The sequence below is a fragment of the Crocodylus siamensis genome, chromosome 1, assembly GCF_052110815.1.
Source record: "Crocodylus siamensis isolate JL-2025a chromosome 1, ASM5211081v1, whole genome shotgun sequence".
NCBI classification, from domain to species: Eukaryota; Metazoa; Chordata; order Crocodylia; family Crocodylidae; genus Crocodylus; species Crocodylus siamensis.
Window position 1 is genome coordinate 394,399,015 of NC_143395.1, and position 14,363 is coordinate 394,413,377.

The 14,363-nt window shown below is 42.9% G+C and overlaps 1 protein-coding gene across 1 annotated transcript in view; it reads right to left on the reverse strand.

Annotated features, from left to right (window-relative positions):
• Nucleotides 1-1,016: 1,016 nt before the first annotated feature.
• CEP126 (centrosomal protein 126) overlaps nucleotides 1,017-14,363 on the reverse strand; it is a 53,652-nt gene continuing 40,305 nt past the window's right edge. Inside the window, exons 8-12 of the mRNA XM_090053340.1 lie at nucleotides 13,761-13,885; nucleotides 10,191-10,278; nucleotides 4,498-4,707; nucleotides 2,602-2,666; nucleotides 1,017-1,436 (exon numbers count right to left, since the gene is read on the reverse strand). Of these exons, the coding sequence (XP_089909466.1) occupies nucleotides 1,338-1,436; nucleotides 2,602-2,666; nucleotides 4,498-4,707; nucleotides 10,191-10,278; nucleotides 13,761-13,885 (587 nt within the window). The 3' untranslated portion in view covers nucleotides 1,017-1,337. The remainder of the gene's footprint in view (nucleotides 1,437-2,601; nucleotides 2,667-4,497; nucleotides 4,708-10,190; nucleotides 10,279-13,760; nucleotides 13,886-14,363) is intronic.

The window sequence follows — 14,363 nt, forward strand, 5'->3', positions numbered from 1 at the left end:
CAAAACAGGAAATAAGACACAAAAATATTTCACGAGAAAAGGAATAATATTTTTGTGGCTAGTTTTCATCATACCTTAAAATGAACATGTGGGAGGGTAACCAGAGTTGGCTCAAGACTCCAGTGCATTCCTGGGTTGGGACATACAATCAGCTGTTGAGTCCAGCCCTGGGACTGCAGGGAAGTCTGGAACTGGTTCTGATGTGACTGACAATCAGATGGTTGTCAGTCCCAGTGCCAGGACCAATAATCTTGAACCAGCTCCAGTGCAGTCCCAGGGCTGGGGACAAAAGCCATGGGACCTCGCCAGAATCTAGAACTGGGTTCTGGAACCAGCTCTGGCATGGTCAAGGGCCTCAGACCAAAATTAGCTGATTATCGGTCCCAGCCCTGTGACTGCACTGGAGTCTTGAACTGGCCCCAGTATGGTCCTAGAGTTGGGACCAGCAATTAGCTCATTGTTGGTTCCAGCCTTGGGACTGCATGGGAGTCTCAAATAGCCCCAGTGCAGACCTGGGGCTGGCACTGACAATCAGTCGATTGGCACTGCTTGGGTTGAGCTGAACTGTGGGCACCTGGCTTTCAAATTGCCTGTACAGGGGGAGTCCAGGCTTCTAAGTTCTCCCTGCACTGACAAGTAGTAATGGAACCATTTGGATCTGATCTGTGATCCCAACATTGCACATCCTGCCATGCATGTGTGGAATGGCAGGAGGTGCAATTGCTGGGATTGGAGAACAGATCACATCACGCCACTAAATGAACATGTGCTGGGGGCCTACAAGAGCAACATGCAGCTACTTTGGAGGATAAGATCACCTTCTAGAGCTGCATATGGTTGCCAACAGACAGAACTATTAGGTCAGGGGTACAGATAAGCCTGCAGTAATTTGTAATGGGGCCATCAAAGGAAAGATAAAAGGTGGAACACTCCCCTGACAAACTCTGTGGATTGACTCTAGTTAGATTATTTTCCACAACATACCTTATATAAATATAATATAATTTATTAGAAAATCGGAAAAACCAGGAAATTGGAAATTAGTTTATACATAATCTTAATCTGAGTAACAAAATAATGTCTTTTGCATTTCATTTTAATTAAAGATACAATGCATTAAGTAACACATTAATTAAAAGGTGAGGTATATACATTCTTTTAAAATACAATATTTTACAATAAAGTGCATAGTTAAGGTTTGTAATGTAAACTATTTCGCTTACATTAATTGAGTTAATGTTTAAATGTATGTTTTCTTGATTTTGTAGCATGAAGAATGTGTACCTGTAAGGCCACATTAAAGTTAAATCCAGTGAAGCAGTTTTTGTTAGACCATGTCAGTATCTTCTTTGCAATCGTAATCGAGGGTCAGCTGACATACTCGGATGCCTCTGCGTAGATAATGTAGTATCCACAGAAGGGGAGGATGAACCATGCTGAATGTTCCATAATAAATCAGAAGACACCAATATTATATATAACATTTTATATTTAATAATATATAATGCAAATTCAAAGAAACATCATTTGATAATTCTAAGCAATCATCTTTCTTCAGCTATGTGAAACACTGTGAGACTGTATTGATGGAGGATTGAGCCTTCAAGGTACCAAGTGCCAAGGGCATCCTCTTTCCTAGAAGAGTGTCTTCCTCACTGGGATACATAGATAGCTTCCTTTTGTTTGCTTTCCTTCTGTCCTCATGATTCTTTACTACTCTGTGGCTTTGTTTCAAGAGGAGGGTTAAATGCCTTCAGCCTTGCTTAAACTGTAGCCTGGTTCAAGGGCAATTTCATGGGAAGTGGGAGATATAGATTCAAATCCACTTAAGCTGCAGAGAGGCTAGAATCCAAATCTCCCTCTTACGGGTCAAAAGCCTGACTTCCTGGGTGAGGGATCAGAGATTTACAGTCTGGGGACTGTCTCCAGCCTGCAGAGCCATTTTATCCAGCCCCCGGAGCTGGGGGCCTTTTGTGGTGTTTCTGCAGTGAGGGCTTTGCCTGGATGGTTGGGGTAAAGTAGTGGCCATGGTGGCAGGGGGGTGAGGTGATTGTGGCTCTGGCTCCAGCAGCAGTGGTGAAGGCTGGATTAGAAGCAGCTCAGGCTTGGAACTAAGCTCCATTAAAGCAGTCCCCAGCTGTAAAACATTGCTGAACCCTGCCCTAGGCTATCTGCAGACCTAGAAAAAGATTTCATTGTAGCACTGATTACCCTTGGGACCACAACAAATTGTTTTTCCCTCTACATTATTGGGGCAAAACAATTAACTGGGGCCATATCTAGCTCAAATGAGGTGGCACAGTAATCAGTCCTTGGAAGTTCTTTGGGTTTCTCAGGCTGTGGGCGTGTGGCAACTGCTCCAGATTCCAATAGGGCAATTAAAGCAAAAAGGGAGAGACAGCCTGGTAAAAACCGGCACAGCTCTGTTGAAAAGCCCAACAGTTCACTGATTTGCTCCATCACACTCAGAGTGCTATCTGAGATTTTGGCATTTCAATAAAATCTAAAACAAACAGATGTCAACATTATTTATTACGTTTTTACTGTAAAATCAGCCATAAGTTCAAAATGCAGAAAATTACATTGAAATAGAATGCTTACCAGAGGGGAAATTATCTGAAAACCCCTTGAAGTGGATGGGGTTTTGGTAATGGATTCCTGGATATCTAAAAATAGTATGAAATTATGACACAACAATCATTTAAAATACATGCTAGAACAGAAACATGACTCATGATCAAGTATTCAGTATCAACCATCCTGAAGTTTGTGGAAAATACAGTTTAACAGCAATATTTTTTTCCTTGGGGGATAGTGAAACATTTGCCTGATCCGTATTTTAAAACCTGGAATTACTATTTGATCAAGAATAAGCTTTCTACAAATAAATCCATCCCAAAATGAAAAGGCCAGCTACTGGGGGATGGGATAACAACAGAGATAACCAGTTTAGAATAGATAAGACATTTAAATAGCATCACCACAAAGACACAGTTTGGTAGTTTTATATAAAATAAATGGAAAATGAAATAAGGTGGTGAAGTTTTAACAGAATTTGGCACTTCTGTCACAAATATTTGTTGTCATCTACATGTGGCTAGAAAGTTGTTATATTTTAAATATGGACTTCAAAAAAGTAAACCTTGTTTTTGTCATGTCCAGAAAGAATTACTGCATCCTTTATATTCTACATAGAGTAATATCATTTGGAGCTAAGAACACTTGGAAACATCAACTGGAGAAGGATGCTCCTAGCTCAAGTTCAAAGTGGCTGGACTCTGGCTATAAACTGCATGAAAAGAATTCCTTTCATAGAGAAGAAATGCTTCCCAATATAAAACTAACAGAGTCACCTCCTAGACCAGCCATCCTGCCTTTCTCCTACTGTACCAGACATCTTCCCTTTCTCCTACTGAGGGGCATAAAACAGGCAAGGGAAGGGGTATGTTGGAGGCACTTATTGGAGAGCCCCAGAACAGACTCCCTGATGATTGCTGAGTAGAGCTTAGGTAAAAAGGGAACCAAAGCCATAATGCTTGATAACTATAGAACAGAACGTACCAAAGTTAAGAAGTACAGTGCATAAGGTAAGAAGCTAGTACATCATTTAACTTTGCTATGTCCAACCCTGGAGCTAAATTGGCTAAGAAAAGCAAGGGAAGCAAACTTCTAAAATGCACACTAGCAAAAATCTTGTTGGCCTAATAAAAGATACCATCTCTACTATGAGTCCTGATGGCTTTTTCCTGTAGACCAATACGGCTACAACCTGGATACCTGACACTAGCCATATGGTATTTATATTATGACTTCAGGCTTTTTAATCATGTGGTTTGCAATCTTTATACTGTTCTATTTTTTTCAGTGTTCCTTTTATATTCTCTGTTGCACTGTACTTCTCATTTCCTTGTCTTCTTCACTTTCTTCTTTTGATTCTCTTTTCATGGTGCTAATTTCAACCTTTTCTCAAATTCCATTATCTTCTGTCTCTTTATTGCTCTTCCCTTTGCCTTTACATTTCTTCCCTGTTTCTCTAAAATGTATGCCTCAATTTTTGCTTCAATATATTTCTTGTTTAGTAACAGCTAATCAGAGCCTCTTTTAAAAATTCTATTGACATGTCACATATCCTACTGTAGGAGGTGGGACCAGAGAATATATGCGAGTATAATGGCATACAAAATTCAGGAATAAACACTGACTTCTTATCTAACTTTTAATCATACAAAACTCCTTTAATTGATTAACATTCATTCAAAACAAATTGTAAATAAGGATTTGAGGGCCTGGACCACTGTTTATTAATATCTAGCAAGTGGCAAAAGGCAACATGAGGGAACTGATGGGATATTATGTTTCCCTACTTACATATGTCACGTTTGTATAAGTGTGTATCTATACATGTATGCATATATGTACTTCAAACTAAATTATGGCATTACATAGAATGTAGGTTGTTGCTATATCTTAATGCATAAAACTATATACCGTACTCACTCTGCAGCCTCTGATTGAGATGATCAAGTGACTGAAGAATTTTATGTTCTTCCATTGACAATGCTGTCATGCCAAGTCTTTGGGGCTTGTTGAGCACCAATGGCTGTCTGCGTGGTTGTGTTGTTTCCATAGCAGATAGCATTTCACCTTCTGTAACTGATATACTTGCTAGTTTTTCTGTTAGCAGAAACTGAGCAGTACTTTCTGAAACTAAATATGACAGAGCTAGTCACAATCAGAACATTTATTTCAATATTCAAATAAAAACAATTTATAATATCTAAACTTACTGTTCATTTTCATGAACATATATGTATATCACGCACAAAGAATGCCTTGAAAGAATGTTAAGGTTGCACAGTTTTTTTGTTTTGTTTTTTTTAAAGGAAATTTTTTTGTGTTCCAAGTCAAATCAGCCAAATCAATTCCAAATTCATGAGTCATTCAAGAACCAAATGTGGCGTTAGTACCAGCACCCCTGCCTGGGGCTTCAGATGCTTCCAAATCCTTTGGTGGGCATCCTACATGTAGGCCCAAGCCCAGAAGCTGCGGGTTCGGATGGCCCTGAGTTTGGCTTACCCTCAGCAATATGGCAGCAGAAGCAAGGTAGGGAGGAGTTTCCCATTTCCATAAAGTCATCATGTAGCCAAGATCCTCCCTCTGGAAGCTGTCCAGTGGGAAGCTAACTATGAGACTCTCATAGGGAGTCTTGTCTGCAAGCAGACAAGGGTGCAACCCTCCACTACACAGTGCCATTTGAATTGCATTACCTTGGTCAAGGTATTTCCCCTGCCACCATCATGGTCATGGTATTTCCCTTGCCAGGCACAGTTTAGCATTCAGAAGTTGCTATATTTAAAGATTCCTGTACCCTACAATAGGGTTAAAGGAAGGTTGCTAGCCCAGAAGCCAGCTCAACAACCACAATAAAGTGACATAATGGGCACGTCTACATGCGCAAAGTTACTGTGCAGTAACTTAGGTTAACCAAAAGTTACTGTGCAGTACAGGCGTGTGTTTACATGTGCAGACCTCTACTGCATAGTAACTATTGTGACTTATGCTGACTTGGGCATAAATTTGCTACCTGGATGATGAAGGTTGCTACCTGCCTGATGAGTTTGCGCTGGCATTCACGTAAGGCGGGAGCATGGTAGCAGCCCAGAAGGGCACCTCCAACAAGCAAGAGCAGTAGACTCAGCTCCATGGACATAGTGCAGATGCGGGGCACGACTGCTAGGGGCCCCGCCCCGGCCTCTTCTGACATCTCCACCTAGATGGAGCTCAGGGTAGGGTTGGCGGCCCCTTCTCCCATTTGTGGGGGAGGCTCAGTGGGGTCCTGGCAGACAGTGGTGGTGGTGGGGGGGTCTGGTGGTTCCCTTGCCTGTCCCTCCTGTGCCCAACTTAGGGCTCTGGAGGGGCAGGTGAGGGAGCTCCAGGCTGAGGGGGATTAGGGCTGCAGAGGATGAAATCAACTCCTATTTCTGTTCACTGCAGGCCCAGTCATCCACTGTACAGCCCCCCACAGGAGACGTGTCCAACACAAGAGTGGCAGAAGGTGTCCACCAGATCTAGAGCTGCTTGGGCTAGAGTGGTGGAGGCTTCCCAGGTACAACTGGGGAACAGGTATGAGGTCCTGGCAGCCGTGATGGAGAATGACGAAGGGGATGCCTTCAGCGGGGACGATGCCATTCCCCACACAACACAGACAGCGCAGAGAACGAACACCAGCAGGAAGCAACACCAGGTGCTCGTCACTGGGGACTCCATCCTACGGGGACTGGAGGGTCCCATCTGCTGTCCCGACCCCATGGCATGTGAGGTCTGCTTCATGCCTGGGGCTCAGGTTCGGGACATCACGGAGAGGATCCCGGCCTACATCCAACCTGCAGACCAGTACCCCATGGTTCTCATCCATGTGGGAGCAAATGACGCAGCCAGGGGAAACCCAGACCACATCATGAAGGACTTTGAGGCTCTGGGGGCCAAGCTTAAGGAGACGGGAGCACAGGTAGTATTCTCCTCTATTCTCCCGGTGAGTAGGCACAGATAGTGACACAAGGCCTGCATTGGCGAGGTCAACTGGCAATTACGAAGTTGGTGCCACCAGGCAGGCCTCAGGTTCCTGTATAATGACCCATGCTTTTGTGCAGGGGACTTGCTTGGGTGGGATGGGCTACACCTTGCACCTAAAGGCAAGCGTGTCTTCTCTTTCAGGTTGGCTGATCTCATGCGGCGAGCTTTAAACTAGCTTCGCCGGGGGATGGGGCCGCAGGAAAACTTAAGAACACCTCACGACCAAGACAAGTGACATATGCAAGGAGTACCCAGGTACGTAACAGGGATCCAGATAGTTTTAAAAATCAGGGGGGTGGCACATGCAGCAATCTGAGGCCTTAAATGACTCTATACAAATGCTCATGGTATGGGGAATAAGCAGGAGGAACTAGCCCTCTGAATAGCCTGTTCAAACCCAGACATAGTAGGGCTCACAAAAACCTGGTGGGATTCATCCCACGACTGGTCGGTTAACATTAGGGGCCATAGGTTTTACAGGTGAGATAGAACAGGAAGGAAAGGTGGGGGTGTGGCGTTCTACATCAAAGAGCAATACACAACCTCTACCAGCAGGATGGGGTCAGAGGAGGGGCAGGCTGAAGTGCTCTGGGTCAGGATACAGAGTGGTCATGGGGAAAGGGACTTAATGGTGGGGGTCTACTACAGACCTCCAAACCAAGGGGAAGAGCTGGACCGCGAATTTTTGGGTCAGCTTGCGGAGGCACTTAAGGCAAGGGATGTAGTTGTCAGGGATGATCTAGATTACCCGGACATCTGCTGGGAGGAGTAGTCAGCCAGGTCAGACAGCTCACGGAGGTTTCTGGCCGAGATACAGGACCTCCACTTAACCCAGGAGGTGCACAGTCCTACCAGGGGGAATGCCCTGTTGGATCTGGTCTTGGCCACAGGCGACGACCTGGTAAGAGGGCTCCAGGTCCTCGGCCACCTGGGCGATAGCAATCATCGCTTGCTGGAATTCACCATCCAACGCAGGGTGTCAAGGGCCTGCAGCAAGGCAGTAGCCCTAGACCTTAAAAGGGCCAACTTCAATGAGTTGAGGAGGTTAGTGGGAGAGGCGCTGGGGTCCTTGAGAGTAGAGGAACTCAGTGCCCAAGCTGAGTGGTCATTCCTTAAGGAGACGATACTCAGAGCCCAAGGGGTGAGAATCCCAACAAGAAGCAAAGGGGGCAAGAGCCCCCCTGGCTCGCCAAGGGCATTTGTGAATGCTTGATTGCCAAAAAGGAGGCGTACACCTGGTGGAAGGGAGGGGCTATCACCAAAGAGGAGTATGCCTCCACCACTCAGGTCTGTAAGGGGGTTGTTAGAAAAGTTAAGGCAGATACTGAGCTAGGGCTAGCATCATGGATCAAAGATAATAAAAAGTCCATTTTTAAATATTTAGGGGAATGAAGAAGGCATCAGGTAATGTGGGGCCCCTGAAGGATATGCTTGGCAATCTGGTGGTTGCACCAGAGGAGAAAGCAGACCTCTTTAACAAATTATTCGCCTTTATTTTCTTGTGCAGGGACCAGGACTCCCTGACCAAGATTCCAGATGGACTTGGGAGAAATGCTGCCAGGCCTAAGGTTGGGGCAGACTGGGTTAGAGAGCTTCTGGAAGGGCTGGATGTGTTCAGAGCAGCAGGTCCAGATGCTCTCCACCCCAGGGTATTGAGGGAATTGGCAGGGGTTATTGCAGGGCTCCTGGCACGACTTTACGAGCACTTATGGTGCTCTGGCCAGGTGCCAGATGACTGGAAGAAAGCCAACGTGATCCCCATCTTTAAAAAAGGGAAGAGGGAGGACCTGGGCAACTGTTGGCCCATTAGTCTTACTTCAATCCTGGGGAAACAGAGATTATCAAGGAGCACATCTGTGATGGGCCAACAGCAGGGATGATGCTCAAGGGCAACCAGCATGGTTTCATTAGGGGCAGGTCCTGTCAGACCAACCTGATTGCCTTCTATGATCAGGTCACAAAAGCATTGGACACAGGTGTCACGGTAGATGTAGTCTTTCTGGACTTCAGCAAGGCCTTTGACACTGTCTCCCACCCCATTCTCATTAAAAACTTGGTGACTGTGGCATTGATGCCTACACAGTCAGATGAATTGCAAATTGGCTGAAGGGTCATACTCAGAGGGTAGTGGAAGACAGGTCTTTTTCGACCTGGATGGAAGTGGGTAGTGGAGTCCCCCAGGGCTTGGTTCTTGGTCCCACAGTGTTCAATTTCTTTTTAGTGACTTGGATGCTGGGGTGAAAAGCAGCCAGTTTAAATTTGCTGATGATACCAAGATTTGGGGTGAGGTGGGCATACTAGGAGGGAAGGACAGATTACAGCAGGACCTGGACAGGTTACAGGGGTGGGCTAATGAAAACAGGATGGGTTTCAAATACTGACAAGTGCAGGGTGCTGCACTTGAGGAGTAGGAACCAGCAGCACACTTACAAGCTGAGAAACTCCCTTCTTGAGAGCATGGTAGCAGAAAGAGATCTTGGAGTCATTATTAACTCCAAGATGAACATGGGCCAACAATGCGAGGTCATGGTCAGTAGGGCCAACTGTACTTTGTCATGCATCCACAGATGCATCTCAAGAAGAGCCCAGGAGGTGATCCTCCCCCTCTATGTGACACTGGTTAGGCTGCAGCTGGAGTAATGCATTCAGTTCTGAGCGCTGCACTTCAGGAGGGATGTGGACAGCATTGAGAGGGTCCAGAGAAGGGCCACCCACATGATCCGGGGACAGCAGGGCAGACCCTATGAAAGGGGGCTACGGGACCTGAACCTTTTCAGCCTTCACAAGAGAAGGCTGAGGGGGGACCTGTTGGCTGTCTATAAACTCACTAGGGGGGACCAACAGGGTTTGGGAGAGACCTTGTTCCCCCTAGCGCCCTCCAAGGTAACAAGGAATAACAGCCACAAGTTGTTAGAGAGTAGGTTTAGACTAGACATCCAAAGGCACTACTTCACAGTCAGGGTGGCTAGGATCTGGAACCAACTTCCAAGGGAAGTGGTGCTGGCTCCTACCCTGGGGGTCTTTAAGAGGAGGCTTGACATCTACCTGGCTGGGGTCGTTTGAGCCTGGTTTTTCTCTCCTGCCCAGGGCAGGGGGTCGGACCTGATGATCTGCAAGGTCCCTTCTGACCCTACTTCTATGAATCTATGAATCTATACCTGCATGGTTACTGCAACAGTAAGGCATGTGCATATGCCTTACTGTGCAGTAACACCGTGTGTGTGGACTGACTTGGCAGTAACTTTACTCCTAAGTCGATGCACACAGCGTTGCTGAGCTGTAACATCTACATGTGTAGACACCAGTCTGAAAACCACTTACTGCAGAGTAAATACATGTGTACACATGCCCACTTTGTTCTTGAATGTATCACATACTTAAAAGGCACAACACTAAAGTAATAGAGATTTAATTCAATTTCATGATGCTTTTGTAAAGACAACAATAAGTTGTAAGTGTTATGATATGCTGTATATTACTCTTCTACAGAAAACACTTTATTTCAAGCCAAGATAACATAGTTTTTGATTTAGAATCATTAATGATACAAGATGATAGCTGATGTATAATGTATAATCTTTTTCTAATAAGAATTTAACTGAAGCATACTACTATACCTTCATCAGAATTAGGTATGCCACTCACTGCTTGCACTGGCTCAAATGCATATTGAAAAGGACTTAGCTGGACTGTATGTACTGAATTCTGTAAAAAACAATTATTTCATTAGCACAGTATTTAAAATAATTTTAATACTTCTGTAACTGCTAATGTTTTATTTAAGTAAGATACTTTATATTTACAAGAGTATACAAGTTGTATGATTTTGGGTTAAAAAATTTACTGCACGTATTTTGAAATATATTAGGGGTTAATAGAATTTTTCAAAGGCCTAACACTGTTATATACCTATGACTATATTGGGAATTGTAAGCAACTGCCTGCATTGTGGAGAACCATTACAGTAGGAAGACAGCCTAGGTTTTTTTTGTTTAGATTCATTTTAACACTTTCAGCAGTGATTACAGAAATCTGAGAAGCAACATGGTAGGTTTAAAATTCCTTGAAAAACAAAAGAATTTTAATGTTTCTTTTAACTCTTCCCAGATCTGGGCTAAATAAATTTGGTCACTGGTGCCTCACATTACATGAAAACTTCCCCTTACCTATAATCACATTCACTGGATATCTTTTATTTCCACTATAGCTACTTTGTCAATGACACCATCAGGAAAAGTACCTGTAAGGAGCCTGTGTACAACCTTAGTTCCACAAAACAGGAGCAGGAATAAGTCAGATATAAGCCTTAGAATGGTCTTCCCAGCACTGATTTTTATGCTGAATGAATACAGTGTTAGATACACTTGATCTGAGTCTTCAAGAGGCCGAAATAAAAGTATTCATCTGAAACTTATTTAAACAGCTACCTGGATGCTGTAATGGCACTATATTACAAATAAGAAACTGCTGTCACTTTGCCAGAAAATTAAAAAAGAATAAAAAAACCAAAACCATGGCCACATCTACATGAGATACTGAATGTGCTGTAGCCTGAGAATACCACATAGTAGTGTTGCGTGACAGCAACAGTGATGCAATGCTATTGCGCAGTAGTCTTGGGCTATTGAGCAGTCAGCATCACAAAAAAGCTGTTCATTGAAGCTGCTGTGCAGGAACTCCGGTTACTGTACAGTCATTTAGTACTTGTTTATAGAACTACCAAACAAGTACTAAATGACTGCTCAGTAATGACTGTGCAGTCAGTCTTGTGTAGACACAACCTGTTTTGATTATTATCGATATTATTTGGTATGTCTGTCCCCTTCCTGACTGTACACTCTGTAAATTCTTTGACGATTAATTATTTATATTAACACCAAAATTTTTACACCATAACAAGCAGATCAGCTTCAATTAGACACTTTATTTAAAAGCCCTAATTGAACATCTGACCATATACATATACTTTATTCTATGATTATAGCTCTAATGTTGTTAACTTTTAAATCAATTACATGTATCCTTGTGCCAACAACAACATTTATGATGTAAGATTACATTTATGATATTAGATTACATTAAACTAAATCAAACTATACTGTGAGGTCACTACAACTAAATTGCAACAGCTACAGTAATATTTAATTTGCTATGTTTAACTCGATACCTTAGACACACAGTGCTGAAAACAAAAAGTTGTTCTTCAAAAGAAATATTTATGTTTGGAATAAACAAAAACAGCTGTATGCTTTCTACAAAGATATAAAGTAACATCTAGTTTATGTCACTTTGGTGATGGGTTGATAGCAGCCAAACTTACACAAAAATATTACATCTGTTATAAGGATAAATAAAACAGTTAAAAGCTAAAAGTAAGTAAATATAATGCAGCTGTTTAGAGAAATTATTGTAGTGCTTGCAGAAACTTTGGGGCTTTCACACTCATCAGTGGACTTTCCTCCATATTTTTCCAAACATTTGTTATTTTTCACTGCAGATGTAATCTAATCTGAAAATTAGTAGCTTTTCCTTAAAAATACAAGGCCTTCTTTTAAATTAATCATAAACAGTAAATAATAATAACTAGAAAGTAACTAAATTTAGTACATTTTATGTTTGTTAGTATATAATAATAATAATAATAATTTTCCGCTTTCCTCCACTTTCCCCTGCTTCGCCCTCCACCTCCCAGGTGCTAACAGCTAGTGGGGGACAGGGCTGGGGGAAAAGCCATGCTGGGTCAATCAGCTGCTGGCCCAGCACAGCTTTCCTTAGGCCTGCCCTCTGCCAGCTGTTAGTGGCTGGAGTGGCGGGGAAGGGGAAAGTGGAGGTCCCCTGCCAGGTCCCCACCCTGCCTCCCTCCAAGACCCAACCAGAACAGCCAGGAGGACATGTGGCATGGGCTTTCCCTCCCTCCCCCATGGGGGGGAGAGAGGGGAAGCCCCCATTGCATGCCCCCTCAACTGTTCTGGCTGGGTTTGGGGGTGGCAGGTCCACGCTGGCAGCCTGCAGCTGGAGGGAGGCAGGGCTGGGGAAAGATTCTATGCTGGCTTCCCATTTCCCTGTGGCTGACAGCAAGGGGTTGGGAGCGTGTGTCCAGCAGCCAGTCTGGTATGTCCTGCCCATCAGCTGCATTTGGCTGTCCTCTGCCATCTCCAGCATGCTGGCCAATGCAGGGATCAGCATGCCCCAACCACATCAAAGGAAGAATGTGTCTTCTGTTCATACTGATCCACTGTACACAGTTTAGAGAAACCTGCAAAGGTCTGATCGATTCCCCCTCAGGCTTTTTGAATGTTTGTACCTAGCTTTATGTTCACTTAATAAATGGTATGACTAGTCTCTGGCTGAAGAGTACCAGAAGCCAGACTACACCTTCTAGACACCTAAATAGATTTAGGCACCTTATACTATTCCATCCTGTTTAAATCCCTGAAAATCTCTTTATCCATCTATTTTTGTAATATGCTGTCATTTTAGGATTAAAACTAAGTAACAGAACAGCACCAAGGAGGAAGACTCACACATCTTTTGTAGTAATAGTTTTATAAAGGACTTAAGAAACATACATTAGTAAGAGAAGTATGGCCCCAAGTTTGTTAGCTGGTCCTAATTATGTTAGCTAAGGCATGGATACACAACAAAGTCACACAAGGGGCATGTCTACATGAGATGCTTACTGTGCATTAGCCTAATAACACTGAGCAGTAGCATGGCAGTTTAAACCCATGTTAATGCCTACTCTGCAGTGTTATTGGGCTAATGCATAGTAAGCATCACAAAAAACCCATGCGCTGGTGTTACTCCACAGTAACTCTAATTACTGCACTCTTAGTTAGTACTTTATTATGCAAGCACTAAACTAAATGTGCAGTAGACGCACCCAAGATGCAGGAAAGCAAGCAGAATGCAAAACCAGAATGAAGCAGGACAATAATAGAACCACAAGCAATTGCCTCACATACTTGTGAGCAATTGTCCCATGCACTGTTCATTAAACAAAAGGTGCCTAAAATAATTTGGTTAGTCACAGAATCAAACTCCTGCTTTAGAAATAAACAATTTGACTCCAATTTTTATTTTCTATTATTTCTCTAGGAAGTTCATAGCAATAGGAGTTGATGTCTTGTAACAACTGGATTTGACTGACATTTTTACCTGAATATCCCGGTAACTGATATATATACCTGTGCAGGATGGGTGGGTCTCCTTATTGTAGTTGCTATAGCTTGCCGTCTTTGTTCTAAAAGAGCTCTTCGTTTAGTTTCAGCATTATCAAAGTTTTGTTTTCGTCTAGTGGCAGGAACAGCACCTAAAATGAGGAACAGAAAAAAGCAACCAGTTATGTAAAGACATGCTAGACTACTGGTGCTTTGATATTATAGTGCGGTATGACTAATGAATAAATAACAAACTTTGAATTACTTTTGTGATATTATGTCTGATGTACCAGAAAGTTATAGCTAGTAAAGCAGGATTCTTACCATTTACTGAAGAAAGAAATCCATTCATTCTAGAAACTGACTTTAAATTGGTCATGAGACTGCCACCATCAATCGTAAAAAGAGATATACTAGAGTTAGTAGGTTACAAGTTAGAAGAAAAGGAATTATTATAATGTGTGTCATAATGCCGGAAATCACCTGAAAAGAAAGTGAATGTAATGAATCTATATTATATCTATCTATCTATCTATCTATCTATAGATAGATAGATATATATAGCTATATATAGATATATCTATCTATATGAAGAACTTTAAAAATTTAAAAATATGATGAAATATTAAT